The sequence below is a fragment of the Balaenoptera physalus genome, assembly GCF_965194825.1.
Source record: "Balaenoptera physalus genome assembly, chromosome: 5".
In the NCBI taxonomy this organism is placed as follows: Eukaryota; Metazoa; Chordata; class Mammalia; order Artiodactyla; family Balaenopteridae; genus Balaenoptera; species Balaenoptera physalus.
This window is the reverse complement of record NC_138884.1, coordinates 63,876,789-63,899,694: the sequence shown is the minus strand read 5'-3', so window position 1 is coordinate 63,899,694 and position 22,906 is coordinate 63,876,789. Positions and strand designations below refer to the sequence as shown.

The 22,906-nt window shown below is 34.9% G+C and overlaps 1 protein-coding gene across 1 annotated transcript in view; it reads right to left on the bottom strand.

Moving 5' to 3' along the window:
- The window catches only part of LOC309660869 (transmembrane protease serine 11F-like), a gene marked incomplete at its 5' end in the record, with an annotated part of 112,227 nt that overhangs the window by 5,741 nt on the left and 83,580 nt on the right, over window positions 1-22,906 (bottom strand). The window contains 1 exon segment of the mRNA XM_082461945.1: window positions 12,613-22,078. Coding sequence (XP_082318071.1) covers window positions 21,920-22,078 — 159 coding nt within the window. The 3' untranslated portion in view covers window positions 12,613-21,919.

The window sequence follows — 22,906 nt, the reverse complement described above, 5'->3', positions numbered from 1 at the left end:
TCTTTGCCTCCTTTGTCATAGATTAGTTGACCATAGGTGCGTGGGTTTATCTCTGGGCTTTCTATCTTGTTCCATTGATCTATGTTTCTGTTTTTGTGCCAGTACCATATTGTCTTGATTACTGTAGCTTTGTAGTATAGTCTGAAGTCAGGGAGTCTGATTCCTCCAGCTCCTTTTTTTCCCCTCAAGACTGCTTTGGCTATTCGGGGTCTTTTTTGTCTCCATACAAATTTTAAGATGATTTGTTCTAGTTCCGTAAAAAATGCCATTGGTAATTTGATAGGGATTGCATTGAATCTGTAGATTGCTTTGGGTAGTATAGTCATTTTCACAACATTGATTCTTCCAATCCAAGAACATGGTATATCTCTTCATCTGTTGGTATCATCTTTAATTTCTTTCATCAGTGTCTTCTCGTTTTCTGCATACAGGTCTTTTGTCTCCATAGGTAGGTTTATTCCTAGGTATTTTATTCTTTTTGTGGCAATGGTAAATGGGAGTGTTTCCATAATTTCTCTTTCAGATTTTGCATCATTAGCGTATAGGAATGCAAGAGACTTCTGTGCATTAATTTTGTATCCTGCAACTTTACCAAATTCATTAATTAGCACTAGCAGTTTTCTGGTGGCAGTTTTAGGATTCTCTATGTATAGTATCATGTCATCTGCAAACAGTGACAGTTTTACTTCTTCTTTTCCAATTTGGATTCCTTTTATTTCTTTTTCTTCTCTGATTGCCGTGGCTAGGACTTCCAGAACTATGTTGAATAATAGTGGTGAGAGTGGACATCCTTGTCTCCTTCCTGATCTTAGAGGAAATGCTTTCAGTTTTTCACCGTTGAGAATGATGTTTGCTGTGGGTTTGTCATATATGGCCTTTATTATGTTGAGGTAGGTTCCCTCTATGCCCACTTTCTGGAGAGTTTTTATCATAAATGGCTGTTGAATTTTGTCAAAAGCTTTTTCTGCATCTATTGAGATGATCATATGGTTTTTATTCTTCAATTTGTTAATATGGTGTATCACATTGATTGATTTGCGTATCTTGAAGAATCCTTGCATCCCTGGGATAAATCCCACTTGATCGTGGTGTTTGATCCTTTTAATGTGTTGTTGGATTCTGTTTGCTTGTATTTTGTTGAGGATCTTTGCATCTATATGCATCAGTGATATTGGTCTCTAATTTTCTTTTTTTGTAGTATCTTTGTCTGGTTTTGGTATCAGGGTGATGGTGGCCTCATAGAATGAGTTTGGGAGTGTTCCTTCCTCTGCAATTTTTTGGAAGAGTTTGAGAAGGATAGGTGTTAGCTCTTCTCTAAATGTTTGATAGAAATCACCTGTGAAGCCATCTGTTCCTGGACTTTTGTTTGTTGGAAGATTTTTAATCACAGTTTCAATTTCATTACTTGTGATTGGTCTGTTCATATTTTCTGTTTCTTCCTGGCTCAGTCTTGGAAGCTTATACCTTTCTAAGAATTTGTTCATTTCTTCCAGGTTGTCCATTTTATTGGCATAGAGTTGCTTGTAGTAGTCTCTTAGGATGCTTTGTATTTCTGCGGTGTCTGTTGTAACTTCTCCTTTTTCATTTCTCATTTTATTGGTTTGAGTCCTCTCCCTCTTTTTCTTGATGAGTCTGGCTAATGGCTTATCAATTTTGTTTATCTTCTCAAAGAACCAGCTTTTAGTTTTATTGATCTTGGCTATTGTTTTCTTTGTTTCTATTTCATTTATTTCTGCTCTGATCTTTATGATTTCTTTCCTTCTGCTAACATTGGGTTTTGCTTGTTCTTCTTTCTCTAGTTCCTTTAGGTGTAAGGTTACATTGTTTACTTGAGATTTTTCTTGTTTCTTTAGGTAGGCTTGTATAGCTATAAACTTCCCTCTTAGAACTGCTTTTGCTGCATCCCATAGGTTTTGGGTTGTCGTGTTTTCATTGTCATTTATCTCTAGGTATTTTTTGATTTCCTCTTTGATTTCTTCAGTGATCTCTTGGTTATTTAGTAACATATTGTTTAGCCTCCATGTGTTTGTGTTTTTTACGTTTTTTTCCCTGTAATTGATTTCTAATCTCATAGCATTGTGGTCAGAAAAGATGCTTGATATGATTTCAATTTTCTTAAATTTATTGAGGCTTGATTTGTGACCCAAGATGTGATCTTTCCTGGAGAATGTTCCATGCGCACTTGAGAAGAACATGTAATCTGCTGTTTTAGGATGGAATGTCCTATAAATATCAATTAAATCTATCTGGTCTATTGTGTCATTTAAAGCTTCTGTTTCCTTATTTATTTTCATTTTGGATAATCTGTCCATTGGTGTAGGTGAGGTGTTAAAGTCCCCCACTATTATTGTGTTACTGTCAATTTCCTCTTTTATAGCTGTTAGCAGTTGCCTTATGTATTGAGGTGCCCCTATGTTGGGTGCATATATATTTATAATTGTTATATCTTCTTCTTGGATTGATCCCTTGATCATTGTGTAGTGTCCTTCGTTGTCTCCTGTAACATTCTTTGTTTTAAAGTCTATTTTATCTGATATGAGTATAGCTACTCCAGCTTTCTTTTGATTTCCATTTGCATGGAATATCTTTTTCCATCCCCTCACTTTCAGTCTGTATGTGTCCCTAGATCTAAAGTGTGTCTCTTGTAGACAGCATATATATGGGTCTTGTTTTTGTATCCATTCAGCAAGCCTGTGTCTTTTGGTTGGAGCATTTAACCCATTCACGTTTAAGGTCATTATCGATATGTATGTTCCTATGACCATTTTCTTAATTGTTTTGGGTTTGTTTTTGTAGGTCCTTTTCTTATCTTGTGTTTCCCACTTAGAGAAGTTCCTTTAGCATTTGTTGTAGAGCTGGTTTGGTGGTGCTGAATTCTCTTAGCTTTTGCTTGTCTGTAAAGCTTTTGATTTCTCCATCAAATCTGAATGAGATCCTTGCCGGGTAGAGTAATCTTGGTTGTAGGTTCTTCCCTTTCATCACTTTAAGTATATCATGCCACTCCCTTCTGGCTTGTAGAGTTTCTGCTGAGAAATCAGCTGTTAACCTTATGGGAGTTCCCTTGTATGTTATTTGTCATTTTTCCCTTGCTGCTTTTAATAATTTTTTTTTTGTCTTTAATTTTTGCCACTTTTATTACTGTGTCTCAGCGTGTTTCTCCTTGGGTTTATCCTGTATGGGACTCTCTGTGCTTCCTGGACTTGGGTGGCTATTTCCTTTCCCATGTTAGGGAATTTTTCGACTATAATCTCTTCAAATATTTTCTCTGGTCCTTTCTCTCTCTCTTCTCCTTCTGGGACCCCTATAATGTGAATGTTTTTTCATTTAATGTTGTCCCAGTGGTCTCTTAGGCTGTCTTCATTTCTTTTCATTCTTTTTTCTTTAGTCTGTTCCGCAGCAGTGAATTCCACCATTCTGTTTTCCAGGTCACTTATCCGTTCTTCTGCCTCAGTTATTCTGCTATTGATTCCTTCTAGTGTAGTTTTCATTTCAGTTATTGTATTGGTCATCTCTGTTTGTTTGTTCTTTAATTCTTCTAGGTCTTTGTTAATCATTTCTTGCATCTTCTCAATCTTTGCCTCCATTCTCATTCCGAGGTCCTGGATTATCTTCACTATCATTATTCTAAGTTCATTTTCTGGAAGGTTGCCTATCTCCACTTCATTTAGTTATTTTTCTGGGGGTTTTTTCTTGTTCCTTCATCTGGTATATAGCCCTCTGCCTTTTCATCTTGTCTGTCTTTCTGTAAATGTGGTTTTTGTTCCACAGGCTGCAGGATTGTAGTTTTTCTTGCTTCTGCTGTCTGCCCTCTGGTGGTTGAGGCTATCTAAGAGGCTTGATGGGAGGCTCTGGTGGTGGGTAGAGCTTACTGTTGCTGTGTCGGTCAGAGCTCCGTAAAACTTTAATCCACTTGACTGTTGATGGGTGGGCCTGGGTTCCCTCCCTGTTGGTTGTTTTGCCTGAGGCAACCCAACACTGGAGCCTACCTGGGCTCTTTGGTGGGGCTAATGGCAGACTCTGGGAGGGCTCACGCCAAGGAGTACTTCCCAGAACCTCTGCTGCCAGTGTCCTTGTCCCCACGGTGAAACAGAGCCAGCCACCGCCTCTGCAGGAGACCCTCCAACACCAGCAGATAGGTCTGGTTCAGTCTCCCCCAGGGTCACTGCTCCTTCCCCCAGGTCCCGATGTGCACACTATTCCATGTGCACCTTCCAAGAGTGGGGTCTCTGTTTCCCCCAGTCCTGTCGAAGTCCTGCACTCCATTCCCACTAGGCTTCAAAGTCTGATTCTCTATGAATTCCTCCTCCCGTTGCCAGACCCCCAGGTTGGGAAGCCTGACGTGGGGCTCAGAACCTTCACTCCAGTGGGTGGACTTCTGTGGTATAAGTGTTCGCCAGTCTGTGAGTCACCCACTCACCAGTTATGGGATTTGATATTACTCTGATTGCGCCCCTCCTACCGTCTCACTGTAGCTTCTCCTCTATCCTTGGACGTGGGGTATCCTCCTTGGTGAGTTCCAGTGTCTTCCTTTCGATGATTGTCCAGCAGCCAGTTGTCATTCTGGTGTTCTTGCAAGAGGGAGTGAGAGCACGTTGAAGGATCATGAATTTTAAACTATTAAGTTCACACATATGAAATTGCCATTTGTGTAGGACAAAAGTGGTCATATACTGACAATTTCATACAGTTCAACCTAATGGATTGGAGAGCTTGGATAAATGGTAGTCATCCTCTTGAGAGTATGAATGGACATAGGTAGGTTTGTTAGTTTGACATCAGGAAGTTGAAGGAATTCTCATGTAATTGATCATTGATTTGAAGTAGTAGAAACATGAGAGCACAGGTGGTGAGAACTGGAAGTTTGAGAAGTTGAAAACGAGAAATTGAAAACAGTCATAGAAAGCCGGAGTATAGAGTAAGGGGATGTAGTAGAAATAGTAGTTAGTGAGCTGGGGACTCAGATGAACTGGTACTTCGTGCACATTTGTTGCATTACTCAGTGGTCTGTCTGGGCAGAGGTAAGCCATTTTTCAGATAGTTTTGTTCTCTCTAGAATTTATCCAGGTATGAATGATGAAGGAAATACGGGACAAGAGAATTTAGTAGAGTTTAAGACATCATTGAAAATTTTTTTGGAATGGTGAACCTAAGGATCATGACAGAAAAAAAGATGATTGTGTGTGTATGTGTGTTTGGTGGAGGTAGCAACTGAAGGATATGAAGAATTCATTGACTGGAAAAGCCAATGAATAATAATTTTTTTAAAAAAGGATGCATTATGCACTAGAAGTAACTAAGACTGTAAGAAGGAAGGTTAGGATAGTTATCATTGTCCAAAGTTATGATTCAGAGAGAGTAATTCCAAGTCATGACAAAGTCTAGGGTGTGAGCATGAGAGTAATATTTGAAGAGAAGATTATAGTGATGAGACAGTTAAGGAAACAAATGATTGCAATGTGGGAGATCAACCACACGGACACTGAAGCTACGTAGGGTAAATATAGGACTTGGAATAGAGAACGAGATGGGGAAACAAGTTTCAGTCTTTAATAAATGAAAGGCATGATCATAGGTCCACGAGGACAGTGATAAGGAAGGAAAGGGGTAGAGAGCAGAATTGTGCGAGCCTCAAAGGAACAAGGCAGTTTACAGGGCCGTGGAAAGTAATGATCCAAGGTGACAGTAAGGAGTGAGGAGGACAAGACAATCTTTGATAATAAACTCATACTTGAGAGGGCTATAAAAAATGCTGTGTCCATAGGAAAGAACTGTATTTGAATTTTGCAGGCGTATATTGCAATATTCAGTGAAAAAATATATTTGGGACATAGAGTAGTTTGTTAATCATGGGATGGCACTCCAGAAATTGTGAAAGTGCAGAAGATAATTTATCCTAAGGAAATAATTTTACATGTATGCAAACATTAGCCAGAGGGATGGTCATTATTGCAGTGTTTCTTATAATATGAGTGTCAATTTTACCAAGATTAAAAACATTTTAAAACAGAAGAGATTTAAATTAAAGACAATCTATCATGATATTTTCCTGTAAAAATACTTAATAGATAAAACAGATATGTTTGTATCTTAAGTCTTATTTTTAAAAATATGTATGATTTTAAAAGTTCTGGTAAAGCTTTAAGTGCATTTTAAAGAAATTATGTTACTTCAGAGATATTAATTTACTCTTACTCAGTTTGGGGGCCACCTGTCGTCTCATTATTTTGGTATCTATTCCTAGTCCTACACTGACAATGCTGAAGTCCTAGAGCCTAAGACACTATTACAGAAGCTGAGGGAAACCTCTCATTTAAATGACAAGTTTGGTTTTCAAATTAAAATCATTAGGCCCTGATTTCTACTTTGATATGTTTTCACTTGGCACAGTTATTTTATGCCTATTGGAATAAAACCCAAAATTGATTTAAACAATCAATTTTAATTTATTTTAAATAACTTAAAATCCACTGACAGGTGTTACTACATGAAAAGAGACTCTAGGTGGTTGCCAGAGGTGGGGGTGGCGGATGGGTGAAAGGGGTCTAAAGCTAAAAACTTCTAGTTATAAATAAATAAGTCATGGGGATGTAATGTAGAGCATGGTGATTATAGTTAATAATACCGTATTTTATATTTGAAAATTGCTAAGAGTAAATCTGAAAAGTTTTCGTCACAAGAAAAAAAATTGTAACTATGTATGATGACAGATGTTAACTAGACATTGTGGTGATCATTTCACAATATCGCATCATTACATTGTACACCTGAAACTATAAGGTTATATGACAACTATATCTTAATTTTTTTAAAAAAGAAAAGAAACTCATATTTCTGTGTGAGGTAAAGAGAAATGTAATATTATTCAGAACCTCACTGTAGGAATGCAATAATCCAAGAAATATATTTCAGAGTAGCTCATTTTTAGGAAAGAAAAAGGGACTAAATATTAGAAATATATTTACACCTATATATATCATTATATCTAAATACAGAGTGGCTTACTAGAAAAGTAGTCAAAATATTTCTGTGTACAAAGGAGTCTTTAAAAGTAGTATGAAATCCAGTTAAATGGATTTTAAGATAATAAAGAAATCCAAACAACCAGTAGCTGATGAGTTGTTAGTTGGAAATTAGCCCCAAATAAATCTGAAGAACAATTAAATGGTTCAACTAACATATTATGTGCCCGGTGTTCTACTTGGTCCTGGCATGCACAACAACAAATAAGATATATTTTCTTCACTTTAGTCATGGGTGACGAAAACTAATAAATAAATGTTTATTTGTGTAGTATTCCAAATGGAGAAAACCCTGAGACTTAACTACACTGGGGTGTGGATCATCAATGGAAAGAGTAGAGATAGCTTTTTAACAGCACCTCTTCCACTCATCCCAGCACCCTCATCCCTTACTATTCCTGTGAGCCACAAAGCCAAGGAAGCCAAAGTCAATTTGTCAAAACCTATTGAGTAGGCATACTGATGTGTCTGAATAGGGAATGGGACCATTGGATTTTTAAAGATTTTGGACCTGGAGGGGAAAATTTTGAAAATCTTGAAAAGGAAAAGTAATAAGAATGGAGAGGTCTAAATGGTTTCTTAGTCTGTTGACCAGATGTAAGTCTTTTGCTTTTCTCAGATTTTTACTTCAGCCTATTTTTCCTGTCTCTTTTTCTTTATGTCACTTTCATTTCTCTCCTTATCTTTCCGGTAGATTTCTTTTGCCATTAACCAGCTATAACATTTAACCAGAATTGATATTTACATAAGCCTTAAAATAAACTGAATTAAAACTTTATGTTTATTTATCCCCATCCCTTCAATGCCAAAAATGGTGACTGGTACATGGTAGTTCTTGAGTAAATACATGACTATTAAAGATATTGAAGTTTAAAAAATAATTGGATTAATTGAATTACCTTTATTGGTGTGGAATAACCATTTTTTTTCCTACAGATTAGAAACACTTTGAAGTAAAAATAAAAATAATATTAAGAGTATTCATCCTGTTTATATTACTGTCCATCTGAAAAGAAAATCCTAGTGTGTGCCAGTTCTAGAAATACAGGCAATTAAGTGTGAAAGTTGTTTTTGTTTGATTTGTTATGTTTCTTAACAACCTAAACCTTAATTTGTGGCTCTAAGGTGAACAGGGGAAAAGGGGAACATTTTGAGTGATTGTAAAGAATTTGTTGGGGGGGTTGTGGTCCAGAAATCAATGTGTTTGAGTTTTATATACAATTATTAGCAATGAAGAAAAGAGTGCAACTCTAGTTAAAAGTCATTAGAAAAGACATTTGTAATTCCCTTATTACCTTGAGCAGTTTGTACTCATTGACATCATATTTGTTTATGAAGAATTAATGTTCCAAATGTAGAAAAAGGAAGAATAGATCACACAGAGGAATGGGGGTTAAAAAGATTTAAGATTTATCTATAGACTTCCTTTCAAATGTATTAAAAAACAAAAATTTTAGAATTATTTATTTGCTTCTCACTTTTTTTTGCTTCTCACTTTTTATAGTCTTATGTACAAATTATTCTTATATTCTTTCTTTTTTCATGTTTCAACATTGTATTGGAAGTTCTTTTTTTTGAATTTTATTTTATTTTTTATATGGCAGGTTCTTATTAGTTATCTATTTTATACATATCAGTGTATACATATCAATCCCAATCTCCCAATTCATCACACCACCACCAACACCCCCCAGTCTTCCCCCCTTGGTGTCAATACGTTTCTTCTCTACATCTGTGTGTCTATTTCTGCCTTGCAAACCGGTTCACCTGTACTATTTTTCTAGATTCCACATATATGCGTTAATATATGATATTTGTTTTTCTCTTTCTGACTTACTTCACTCTATATGACAGCCTCTAAATCCATCCACCTCACTACAAATAACTCAATTTCATTTCTTTTTATGGCTGAGTAATATTCCATTGTATATATGTGCCACATCTTTTTTTTTTGGGGGGGCCACATCTTCTTTATCCATTCATCTGTCGATGTACACTTACGTTGCTTCCATGTCCTGGCTATTGTAAATACTGCTGCAATGAACATTGTGGTACATGACTCTTTTTGAATTATGGTTTTCTCAGGATATATGTCCAGGAGTGGGATTGCTGGGTCATATGGTAGTTCTATTTTTAGTTTTTTAAGGAACCTCCATAGTGTTCTCCATAGTGGCTGTACGAATTTACATTCCCACCAACAGAGCAAGAGGGTTCCCTTTTCTCCATACCCTCTCCAGCATTTATTGTTTCTAGATTTTCTGATGATGCACACTCTAACTGGTGTGAGGTGATACCTCATTGTAGTTTTGATTTGCATTTCTCTAGTAATTAGTGATGTTGAGCAGCTTGTATTGTGCCTTTTGGCCATCTGTATGTCTTCTTTGGAGAAATGTCTATTTAGCTCTTCTGCTCATTTTTTAATGGGGTTCTTTTTTTTTTTAATATTGAGCTGCATGAACTATTTATATATTTTGGAGATTAATCCTTTGTCTTTTGATTCATTTGCAAATATTTTCTCCCATTCTGAGGGTTGTCTTTTCATCTTGTTTATAGTTTCCTTTGCTGTGCAAAAGCTTTTAAGTTTCATTAGGTCCCATTTGTTTATTTTTGTTGTTATTTCCATTACTCTAGGAGGTGGGTCAAAAAATATCTTGCTGTGATTTATGTCAAAGGGTGTGCCCTATGTTTTCTTCTAAGAGTTTTATAGTGTGTGCCCTTACATTTAGGTCTTTAATCCATTTTGAGTTTATTTTTGTGTATGGTGTTAGGGAGTGTTCTAATTTCATTCTTTTACATGTAGCTGTCCAATTTTCCCAGCACCACTTATTGAAGAGACTGTCTTTTCTCCATTGTATATCCTTGCCTCCTTTGTCATAGATTAGTTGACCATAGGTGCATGGTTTTATCCCTGGGCTTTCTATCCTGTTCCATTGATCTATATTTCTGGGTTTTTGCCAGTACCATATTGTCTTGATTACTGTAGCTTTGTAGTATAGTCTGAAGTCAGGGAATCTGCTTCCTCCACTCCATTATTTTCCCTCAAGATTGCTTTGGCTATTCAGGGTCTTTTGTGTCTCCATACAAATTTTAAGATTTTTTTGTTCTAGTTCTGTAAAAAATGCCGTTGGTAATTTGATAGGGATTGTATTGAATCTGTAGATTGCTTTGGGTAGTAGAATCATTTTCACAATATTGATTCTTCCAATCCAAGAATATGGAATATCTCTCCATCTGTTTGTGTCATCTCTGATTTCTTTTATCAGTGTCTTATAGTCTTCTGAGTACAGGTCTTTTACCTCCTTAGGTACGTTTATTCCTAGGTATTTTATTCTTTTTGTTGCAATGGTGAACGGGATTGTTTCCTTAATTTCTCTCTCTGATCTTTCATTGTTAGTGTGTAGGAATGCAAGATATTTCTGTGCATTAATTTTGTATCCTGCAAATTTACCAAATTCTTTGATTAGCTCTAGTAGTTTTCTGGTGGCATCTTTAGGATTCTCTATGTATAGTATCATGTAATCTGCAAACAGTGACAGTTTTACTTCTTCGTTTCCAATTTGGATTCCTTTTATGTCTTTTTCTTCTCTGATTGCCATGGCTAGGACTTCCAAAACTATGTTGAATAATAGTGGTGAGAGTGGACATCCTTGTCTTGTTCCTGATCTTAGTGGAAATGGTTTCAGTTTTTCACCATTGAAAACGATGTTGGCTGTGGGTTTGTCGTATATGGCCTTTATTATGTTGAGGTAGGTTCCCTCTATGCCCACTTTCTGGAGAGTTTTTATCATAAACGGGTGTTGAATTTTGTCACAAGCTTTTTCTGCAACTAGTGAGATGATCATATGGTTTTTATTCTTCAATTTGTTAATATGGTGTATCACACTGATTGATTTGCATATATTGAAGAATCCTTGCATTCCTGGTATAAACCCAACTTGATTATGGTGTATGATCATTTTACTGTGCTGTTGGATTCTGTTTGCTAGTATTTTGTTGAGGATTTTTGCATCTATATTCATCAGTGATATTGGCCTGTAGTTTTCTTTCTTTGTGACATCTTTGTCTGGTTTTGGTATCAGGGTGATGGTGGCCTTGTAGAATGAGTTTGGGAGTGTTCCTTCCTCTGCAGTTTTTTGGAAGAGTTTGAGAAGGATAGGTGTTAGCTCTTCTCTAAATGTTTGATAGAATTCACCTGTGAAGCCATCTGGTCCTGGACTTTTGTTTGTTGGAAAATTTTTAATCACAGTTTCAATTTCATTACTTGTGATTGCTCTGTTCATATTTTGTATTTCTTCCTGGTTAAGTCTTGGCAGGTTATACCTTTCTAAGAATTTGTCCATTTCTTCAAGGTTGTCCATTTTATTGGCATAAAGTTGCCTGTAGTAGTCTCTTATGATGCTTTGTATTTCTGTGGTGTCCATTGTAATTTCTCCTTTTTCATTTTGAATCTGGCGAAAGGTTTATCAATTTTGTTTATCTTCTCAAAGAACCAGCTTTTAGTTTTATTGATCTTTGCTATTGTTTTCTTTGTTTCTATTTCATTTATTTCTCCTCTGATCTTTATGATTTCTTTCCTTCTACTAACTTTGGGTTTTGTTTGTTCTTCTTTCTCTAGTTCCTTTAGGTGTAAGGTTAGATTGTTTATTTGAGATTTTTCTTGTTTCTTTCGGTAGGCTTGTATAGCTATAGACTTCCCTCTTAGAACTGCTTTAGAACTGCTTTTTCCCAGGTTGGGAAGCCTGACATGGCGCTCAGAACCTTCACTCCAGTGGTTGGACTTCTGTGGTAAATTGTTCTCCAGTTTTTGAGTCAGTTACCCAGCAGTTATGGGATTTGGTTTTATTGTGATTGTGCCCCTCCTACTGTCTCATTGCGGCTTCTCCTTTGTCTTTGAATGTGCGGTATCTTTTTTGGTGAGTTCCAGTGTCTTCCTGTTGATGATTGTTGTCACAGCTAGTTGTGATTCCAGTGCTCTCGCAAGAGGGAGTGAGTGCACATCCTTCTACTGTGCCATTTTGAACCAATATCTTTAATATTGTTCTTTAATTTTTTATTTTAAAAGGCAAAGAATTTCTCAAAGGACATTAAAATATTATTTTTTGACATTTTGATTATATTTATGAATTTCAGTAGGCGGGTTAAAATATAATACTTCTTATACAACTTATATATTTCTTCTATTTTCAGTGTATCAACTAAATGCATAATTTAGAAAGATCACACACAGCATTATATATTCTAAACTGGGATGAGGGTGAGAAAACACTTTCTTACTTGCTCCATCTTTCTATGCCTGCAAACTTACACAATTTTACCTCAAGCTCTATGTTTTTCCTCCCTTTCTCTGTAATTATGTCATTTTCACATTAAATTTTCCAATTAAAATCCAACATGTTAAACTTTTCAAATCTTAAATAAAAAATTGTTAGCATGGTTTCCTGAAATAAAGAATATTAACATTACCAAGTTAATATTTTCTCCAGTGGTAGAGAAAAAAAAAAAACTCTTAAATTCACTACTCAGAATAATTTCCGGAATTGGAAACCACAAATCTGAAACAAATGTTTTAAACATGAAATAAAATTAAACTTACTGATATATCATCCACTGTTGAGAATGCACACTCTTCCACCTCTGTGCTTCTTTGTGATTTCTCATCAAATGAGTAGCATGTGGACATTCTTTCAGACTTGTAAGGTGACTAAAGAAAGAATATACTTAAGGATTTAAAATAAACCAGTTTAACAAGTTTGGATGGTAAACTTTAACCAATAGTATGGTTTGAGGTGAAGAATCACTTGATAATCTTTGTTGTAGGAAGTAAATATTTCCTGGTTCTGGCTAATTAAATGAGAAACAATATAATGTCCAAAACCTAAGTAAAACCCTTGAATACTTGGAGCAGTTTTGTGTTTGTCTTTCAAGAGATGGCACTCTTTGTTCTGAGTCAGTACGTTCTGGTCTTCAGGCCCTGCCTTTTTTCCTTTTAGAAGCAGTGTGAAACAAGATCAGAGATTTTCATAAAAGGTTTGATAGCCCTTGACTTGCTTTTCTTAGTGCAATGGTACATGTCTGGGTCTGGCCCAGTAATTCTTTTGTATCTGCTTAAAGGGGAATCCAACTTTAAGGTGGGAAAGTGAAAATGTATTTGTGCCAACTGCCATTTTCAAGGACTTCCCCAACTCTCCTTGTAACTTCCTTTGTAACTACAGCAGTGCCTACTTTTATTGACTTTGAGTTTTCTTTTCTGTCCATCAGATCTTTTTTTTCCCCCACTGGGTCTTTGCCCACATGCCTAGAATATTGTTTTCCTTCTCTGTAATACAGTTCTCAATTAAAAATCCACCTCACTGTAAGATTCAAGACATTTAGTTAGAATCTTATTACACAGGGTCCCTAGACTCTGAAAGCCTATGCTCTAAGATTACTCCTCCTGGATGTTTTCCTGTAATTTCCCTACTGTCCAAATAGCCCTTGACCCATGCTTTCCCTTCAAGCAGGAACCTAGTTTTAGTTTTCTTTATTTTCAAAATATTCCTCCTTTTAGACAGTGGAAGATTTGAGGCCAGAAACTGTGACATCTTTGAATGAATGAACTTATTAGCACCTCTGTAAATACTTTGATATTCAATGTTTACTGAATCTTTCTTTTAGTCAATTTGACAGTCAACATTTAAATTCATATTTCAATTCCTCTTTTGTTTTGAGAAGAAGTTTTTGGCAAAACAGGCACATAAAATTACAATGAATAAATGAACATATGGGAAAATGTTCAAATTGGCTAATAAATAAAAATTCTATACCTTTGTCAACTTTTTATTAATGTATGACAAGTTACTACAATCTTAACCACTTAAAATGACAGCTATTTATTATTTGTTTTTATTCTGTTTGTCAGAAGTCCAGGTGGGCCCAACTTTGTTCTCTGCTTAGTGTTTAAAGGCTAAAAGCAAGATGTGGGCTCAGTTGGGTTTCTATCTGGAGGCTGTGGTAAAGAATCACTTGCTAGCATATTTAGTCTGTTGGTAGAATTAAGTTCATTTCAGAAGGACTAAGGTCCCTGTTTTTTTGCTCCGTATCATCTTGGGCTTCCCTCAGTTTCTGGAGGCTAACTGAATTCCTTGGTAAATGGTCCCATCCATTTTCAAGCCAACAGCGGTGCATCTTCTCACACTTGGAATCTCTGATTTTTCTGCTACCAAGAAAAGAAAACTCTCTGCTTCTAAGGGACTCTACTTCTAAAGGATTAGACTTAAACCCACCTGGAAAAATCTCCTTTTTTATTAACTCAAAGTCAAGTGATTAGTAACCTTAATCATATCTACAAAACTCCTTTTGCCATGTAATGTAACATAAGCATGGGTATGATTTCTCATTATAATTATAGTAAGATTAGGGCAGAAGATCTTGGAGGACGATTTTAAAAAAAAAAGAATTCTGTCTACCACAATACTGAAAAAAAAATGATTGTTTTCCCCCTTTTAAACTATATGTTTAATAATGTTAGATATTTAGTAAAAATTCAACATTCACATACTCTGGGGGTATAGTCAGTTGGTACAACTCTTTCAAGAATGCAAACTTATTTAAGTGATAAGGAGGGAAGAACTTTTATGTGAAGGGATTCATGTGTACATGAAACATTATAGTGTGTTTAGAGCACTAGAATACCTCTTTAAAAAATGAAAATTAAGAAGAATAGCAAAAGGAAAGAAGCCAAGATGAGAGATTAAAATGAAAAATAGGAAGGGGATAATCATGGAAGTTTTGTACATCTAGAAACTATGTTTTGTCTTTACCCTATAGGTTAAGGTCTCTTAATTTCTTTTTATGCCATGTCCATGGTCATCTTTGGCTGTCTGGTGAAGACTATGGACCCCTTCTCATAATGATGTTTTTAGAAGCATAAAATAAAATACATAGAATTATACTAAAACCAATATATGGTGATGTAGTTATCAAAATAGTTTTGAAATTTTGAATAGAAATAAATATGCTTCTCTTTTAACATATTAAATAACAGGATTTAGCAATGAGTCTAATAACATAATTTCAAAGTTGGAATGAGAATAAATATATTTTGATACATATGCAACAACTATTAAATGAAATTAAAATATCTATGATTTCTCTTGGTGACAAAGTCACTGATACAACTTATGTTACTGGGTTGTTGGGGTTTTTTTTTTTTGCCTATTTTATAATGGAAAGAAATAGTAAGTTTCTGTTAAAAGTTAGTGAAGATAAAGAAGATTTTTTTCCTTTCCAAGTTGTGCTCTAGATTAAGTACATCTTCTGTAGGAGTTTTCTAGATTAAGTACATCTTCTGTAGGAGTTGGTGAAATTAGAGGTATTTGAAATTAGAAATGCAGGGACATGGACTATAGGACTTCAAGTTTAGAGAAAGAAGATCATTTTGAGGTTCTTCCAACAGTTCAGAAGGAGATGATGGAAGTGGAAAAGAAGTTAAGATCATTTGGATTTATGAGTTCAAAGAATTGAGGCTAGGTGTGGATTATCTACTTGGATGTTGAAACTGACAACAATGAAGACAGGAGTCAGATACATAGGTCCATTCTGAGCAGGTGCCTAGTACCTCAGTTAATGTGGGGGGTGTCCAGAGCTTGGAAGTGATTAGGAGGGGCAATATGTGGTACGGTTAGAGGCATGAGCCTATATACTAAAAATAGTTTATATTTTTATACTGTTGTGCAGCAGTAATTGTTGGAAGACTACACAAATATTTGGAAGCTTTTAAATGGGTGTTGGAAGAATTTTGACTTAGTATTAGAGCCAGGGAGAAAGAGCAATCACTTGAGAGGGTTACAATGAAAGGGTGTGTTTGATAGGGACATCCAGACTTGAGTAAGAGGTTGAGGGAGCATTCTGTGAAAGGGTGAAGGTATAGGAACATTTTGATTTAAAAAAAAAACAAAAAAAAACAAGAAAGATTAAATGGAATCAGCTGAGAAAAAGGGTAGTAGTGAGGTGTTAAACCAGTGGGAAAGACAAAGAGCAGCGTAGTGAGAGGGAGAAGAAACCACAGGCATTATGAGAAAGAAGCAAAGCAGAGGTAAGGATAGGTGATCACAGTGGTCTTCATTTGGTGCAGTGCAAGAGGATTCATGGAGTGAGGAATGGTAGGACACCATACCTTATGATTCATGACCCTGGTATAAAATTTAGTTGCTAGCAGGCTATCCTAATGTTCTGGCCAAGGTCTATGTGGTGTAACTATTTAATGTATCAACTCAAAGATAGCCATTAAAAATGATAATAATATCAAACATGTGGTCATTGGAAAATATATAGTGTCAGATGGAGAAATACATAATTTTATATATGCTATTATGTCAATTTTGTCAAATATATGTAGGTATATATACAAGAATAGGAAGGTTAAAAAAAAAAAAAGTTATAAGTTGATACAATTGTCTGCCCTCTCCCTCTAAAAAGTATTAGTTATAATGTTCCCACAGGGTTTTTTTTTGTGTGTGTGTGTGGTGGGATAAGTAAATCCCATTCATTTCCTTTAATTAAAAAAAACTTTTATTATGTAATGCAACTATTTTTTTTCCTACGAAACTTTTATAAAGTAGCTGCGGCTTAATATTTGTCTTGCCAATGGCTTTAACTTTCAGATTCTATTTATTTCTCCTCTCCACTTTTAAATTCTTCTTTTCTTCAAAGTGCCTTTCAGCCTATTCATTCAACTTCCTAATCCTCTTTCTCTAAGGATTATAACTTGTAGGACAAACACTAGAGGATTTAAAAAATTATCCCAAGAATTCAGTAATCTCCACCTAGATCTAAACAGGAAAATATGGGTTTGAGGTTCAGCAGAAAGTACTTGTTTTTAACACAGATGAAGGGTAGCTGAAACCATTAGGAAGGTAATCCTATGCATTTCTGAAATTTCTCCTCCTGAAACCATTTCTTAGGGGGGCATCTGAACATCTTTCATGGAGAGCACTGACATTTGGGAATGGAAAGAGAAGAAAGATCTAACAGGATGATCTCCTCATCTCCAAAACTAAATTTTAAATAAAAGTTGGGACATAGATTCTGACAATGGAACAAAATGTATAAAAATAGAACTTCACAGGAAACCTATGACATCTGGTTAGCATACTCACAATTACATAGCTCTGTGACTTAAGTTAAAGAATCTTTAATAATTCAGAATGTAGACTAAGATATTACTAAGCAGAGTCTTTAAAATATACTTTGTTAAATTCTGACTTTGGAATGATTTTGGTATTTTCCATTGTCAGCTATGTAATAGCTTTAACAATGTTCCCAGTTGATTTTTTCTTTTTTTAAATTTTTATTGGAGTATAGTTGATTTACAATGTTGTGTTAGTTTCAGGTGTACAGCAAAGCAAATCAGTTATACATATATATAATATATTACATATATTATATATAAATATCTCCACTCTTTTTTAGATTCTTTTCCCATATAGGTCATTACAGAGTATTGAGTAGAGTTCCCTATGCTATACAGTGATTGATTATAGAGTTCTCCAACAAGCTGTCGTAAAATATGCTATAAATAAAATGAATTGGGACTATATTCAGTCTTAAAGCTATCAAGTGAACAACAATTAATTTGATTTGCTTGGTACTTTTCTTTTTGTGATAAATTAATATTAACCATATGAGCTATATTATATATTATTTCTCTTCAAGAAAATGCTAAATATAATTTCAACAAAACAGTGGTATTTGCAAAATACATAAAGCAATACTAATGATAATGAAAATGCTGACATTGTATGAAAACAATGACAATCTTAGTGCATGTGCAGCATCAGCTGTGCTGATACCAATTTATAATAATATACTTTGCACTTTTCAAACAGTTTGAAACATTCTCTGAATTTGGACTTTAATTTATTATTCAAGAGGAAAGCCTCAAACATCGTGAGGAGATAGATTAAGTTCCCTTTGACAGGATAAGGGCAGTTGGGAGTAAAGATGTATTTCTCTTCTTAATTGTGTGACAAGATTACATTTTTCTCATTTCTTATTAGCCATAGTTAAAACTTTCAGGCAAGAAAAATACTGAAACCTGTAAAAGAATGTTTACTGTAAGTATTTACAAGATCATCTTAATCAAAACTTTTTAGTTTGCTGCATTTTAGTGTGCTTCCTGTAGTTTTGTTTATAAAACAGATTTTCTAATAAGGCATTAAAAAGAGCAAAGTTCAAAACAAACTTTTGTTGTTTCAGCAGGGTTTGAACTATTTTGCTGCTCCTCATTTTAAAATATGGTATATAATTTATACCACATCAAGTCTTTAAATTACATCATAATTATAAAGCTTAGTGTGGAGGGTGAGAAAGGGATGGGGTAAGATATAGATTTGGAGGGTAAACTTTCCATGGAGTGTTCTGACCTGCCGATTTAATTGGCTCTGCAGCTTTGCCTATGTTAAAATCATCCTTCATTTCCTTAGGTATAGTTGGATATAGTTTTAAGTGGTATTGTTTGTCTTAACCATAAAACTGGTTTGGTTAAATGGTGTACTTTGCTAAACACCATGTGAGTTTAACTTACATTTTTTCCAAGGAGAAACATCAGTTTGGCAACAATCAGTTAATGCCAGTGACTTCTAGAGCTGCAATATCCCTGGCTAGTGAATGTGCATAACACAGAGTAGTGGAGAGAAGACTGAACTGGATGAAAGAGCTCCTGGATTCTGTTCCTCTACTGGCTATCACCTACTGTATTCTTTGGGGAAATTCTCTTGGCTTTGATTTCACATGAGTCAAAAAAGGAGGTTGATATAGACAGTCTTTTAGGTCTCTCCCAGCTCTAACAGCTATAATTCTAGCATTAACTTCAATAATTTGTAACAAGTTTATTTTTCATTTCCATGATGGCACGAAGGAATGCCTTGCACACATCCCCTCTCTGTCAAATAAATATATGAACAAAGCAATAAGTTCACTGGGTGATTGCTATTAATATATTTTTGTTCTTATTGTTATTGAATCATGAAGATTTTACTGAGAAGTGGTTAAGCATTGCAAAAAATTTGGTTCAATTCTTACTCTAGTATTAAAAACTAACCCTTTCTTTCTCATGGCACCCCAAATTCTATCAGGATTCCACAGAGATTATGTGCTGTATCATTTACTGTCAACTTAATGGATTTGACCTGTCTTTTAAAACGAGTCAGACAAATTGTAGGGTTTTTTCCCTATGAAAAGATATATCATTATAGCATTCACAGAATAAGAGACAAAACCCAGGTTTTTTTTTTAACCACAATATATATGTAAAATTCACCAAGCAATACTACTGATAAATAAACATGCTAACACTAAAACAAAAAAGTCACCTTCTTTATAATCTGTACTGATATCAGTTTGCAATAATATACTTTGCATTTTTTGAGCAGGTTTTAAATATTTGACTTTTCAACTTTATTATTCAACAGGAAAGCCTCACAACAATGCCATGGGGTAAATAGCTTAATGTCCCTTATGGTAGATGGAAAACATGAGTCAAAAGTTATCGCATGATTCCCATAACACCGCTCAATAAGTCAGGATCAAACTAGAAATAGGACACATAAATCCTATTTTAAAATCTACTTTTCCATTTCTTAGATTTTCCTGTAGCCTTTTGCATTTCTCATTTGTGTTAAAATGTCACTGAGTTGAATTAAAATAATCATATAATTATTTAAATAAGTATATATAGTTTCACAGACATTTGCAAAAAGTTATCACAGTCTTCTGAAATATAAATAGAGGTACACAAAAGCATATATCCATTCTTATAGAAATTAATTAGTAGAAAATAATTTTTTTGTAGACAGATTTGTTTTCTTGTTTTTACCAAATGATGCATTAGGCTTTAACATAAAAAAAGATATATCATCAGTCAAACACATCTTGAATATGTTAAATATTCTCCAGAAAGCTTTGGCTGTTTCTCTACGTACAAAAGGAAGCATAAGAATTTAAATTTTTACTCTGTTTTTCCTATTGATATTTAATTGTTAGTAGTCATCAACTCAGAAATTTGGTGACCTTTTCTTTTTGAAAGTGTGTATAATGACCCTTTCATGTTTATTATATCTTAATATTGATATTAAATAATAACTAGGAGTTTTTTAGTTATACTTATCTTGTTTGCATATACTACATATAACACATATATATGTAAATTAAAAGTTTTAGTTATTAAAGAAACTAAGAGGCTAAATTTTTGTCCGATAAATCAGAACAACAAGTCTAGTGTTTGAGGTCTTACATTTGAGACCTGGATGTGAATACAGCTGCATCTGTAGTCACAACCCTGGTGACAGATGACCTTGTATCCTATGACTACTTGTGTATAAGAAGCCTTGGTTCAACATACATTAATGAGACATAAAAAGTGATTTTGAAAACCTAGTAATTCACCTAATTTTTTTTCCAATGTAATTTAAAGTATTCTGAAATCAAGTACATGATTTTAAAGAAGAAAGATACAGTTTTAAAAAAGTATATTGTTTTATTGAGTCCTAAACAAATGAATAATAGTTGATAGCAGCTAGTCTATATTGAGAGCCTGCTGTGTACAGACACTGTTCCAAGTAATTTATTTGTAAGCATGCATTTAATCCTCATGATGATCTGAGGTAGGTACTATTTTTATTCTCACTGCAGAAATGAAAGAACTAATGCACAGAGATGTTAAGGACACACAACTTATACGTGGCAAAGCCAATGTTCAAGCTCAGGCAGCCTGGTGCCAAAGCCTGTGCTCTCCACCCCTAGACCTGGGGCTGGTTTAAGCCCCAACGTCATTCACTCATTTGACAAATTAAGTTTATTTACCTTAAAACTCATAGAGGCATTCCTTTCCATTATAACAAACCTTTATATAATGTACAATATATGCCAGGCACTATACTAAGTGCTTTGTACAAATCAACTCTCCTAACCTGACATTCTGGTAGGCGTCTGACTTGTCAGAGAACTGAAGACTTATAAAAGCACCATATGCTAATGTAGGTATATCTAAATAAATAATTGGATGTCTCCTTCCATCAAAAATCTAGAGTGCTTGTTTTGTTATTAATCATTTGAAACTCAACTCTTCTAGCCTAGGTCCCATTGGTTCCTTTTATCTTCTACCCATGGAAGAGTGTTCCCAAGAGTTGTCTTTATTCTCCTTTTTGGTCTAACTCCAAATGATGCATGGATGGCAAGATGCTGTTAAAGAATAAATCAGAAATGCTTAGTAACAATACAACATGCATCCTGAAGCTAGTGCTTGTGTGTATAACCCAATGTTAACAGCAAGTTCAGATACATTTAAACATCTTTTAAACGGCGACTCTCGTGGTTAATGATAATGATCTGTATTACTATTTATAAACCCAGGTTAGAGTTCAAATTATATTACAAATCCCACACTTCTCCATTCTAGCCATTGAATGTCCAGTCATCAGTCCTAGAATGTTGAAGCCCTGAATCCTCAGGGATGATTGCTGTTTGATATTTTGCTATATGAATCCCAAGTGCTCCAAGTACTGTATGAGGTAAGATTTTGACAGCCCTGGCAGCTCTTCATATCCTGTGGAAAGTGATGTTCCCCATCTTCACTTGGGGGAAACCATTTATAAATATTCATCTGATTAATAAGATCACAGTTTCTCTTGTGAGTGAGGAGTTGGTGCTACTTGTCATTTGCTGTGTCTTCTTCGCTTAGGGTAGAGAAATACTTCTGTCACATGTACACAAAGTCCACCTCATGATATTAGATTGGTCTGACTCTGAAGGACTTCTTGACATCCAGCACAAGCACTGATTCAAACCACAAGAATATAAATAATACACAATATGCAAGAGTTTTAGCTCTGTGTGCCATGGATAAAATTCATGGTCAATTCACACTAGATACCAGTCTTTGAGGCAATCCAACCTCGATACTGACTCACTCTTGTGTAGACCCCAGGTTTTTGGGGAAGAGCACATGATTGTCCCCAACTTACTATACCGACAAGGTACCAGATGTCATGATTATCATAAACCAGAGGTCCACCAGAATCTCCCTAGAGAAAAAAATATATTTAAAATTGTTAACATTTAATTCAGTAGGAAGGTCACTGCAATCATCTCTCTTCCACAGGAAAAATGGAAACTGGTACACAGAACATGCAGCAAACTGGAGATAGATTATATGATGTTTCTCTCAACTGAGTTAAAATTTTGTGCTAAACTTTAAAGTGAATTGTCTTCTAGAAAGACTAACATTCATATGGAATGGTTACATTATTTCTGGTTCAGCATCCCTAGATTTTTTTGCTAGTTATATTAGACCCTTTAAGCATGGGGTTTAGTAAGCATTTATCTAAAATATTTAACATGAGGTTGGTATTTGTGCATAGGCGGAAATTTTTTGTGATCTCTTCTGAATGTCTTAGCTTGACTGTATTTTATGGACCTAATCTTGGTCTCCTTTTCTGTTACTCACCTAGTTCTAATTTATGTTTGCTTTCTGAATTTTATATAGACCTTCTTAAATCTCTTTTGGATCAAGGAAGATTAAGTAAATAAACAGTTGTAAGTGTAGAGGTTAAAATTGTGATCTCAGTAGTTGAACTGCCCAAGTTTCAGGTCTAGTTCTATTAATTACTGGTTGTGTGACCTGAGGTAAGATATACAGGGTAACCTCTCTGTGCCTCTTCCACCTCCTTCATTTATTTTTTCTTTTATCAGCTATTTATTGAATTCCTATTATGTGTCTCAGGCATTCTGATGGACATTGAGGATAAAACGATGACCAAAAATGAACAGTCCCTATGCTCATAAGAGCTTGACATTTAGGTTAAAAAAAAATATGTATTAAATAAGCCTACACATATGCAAAATGACAACTG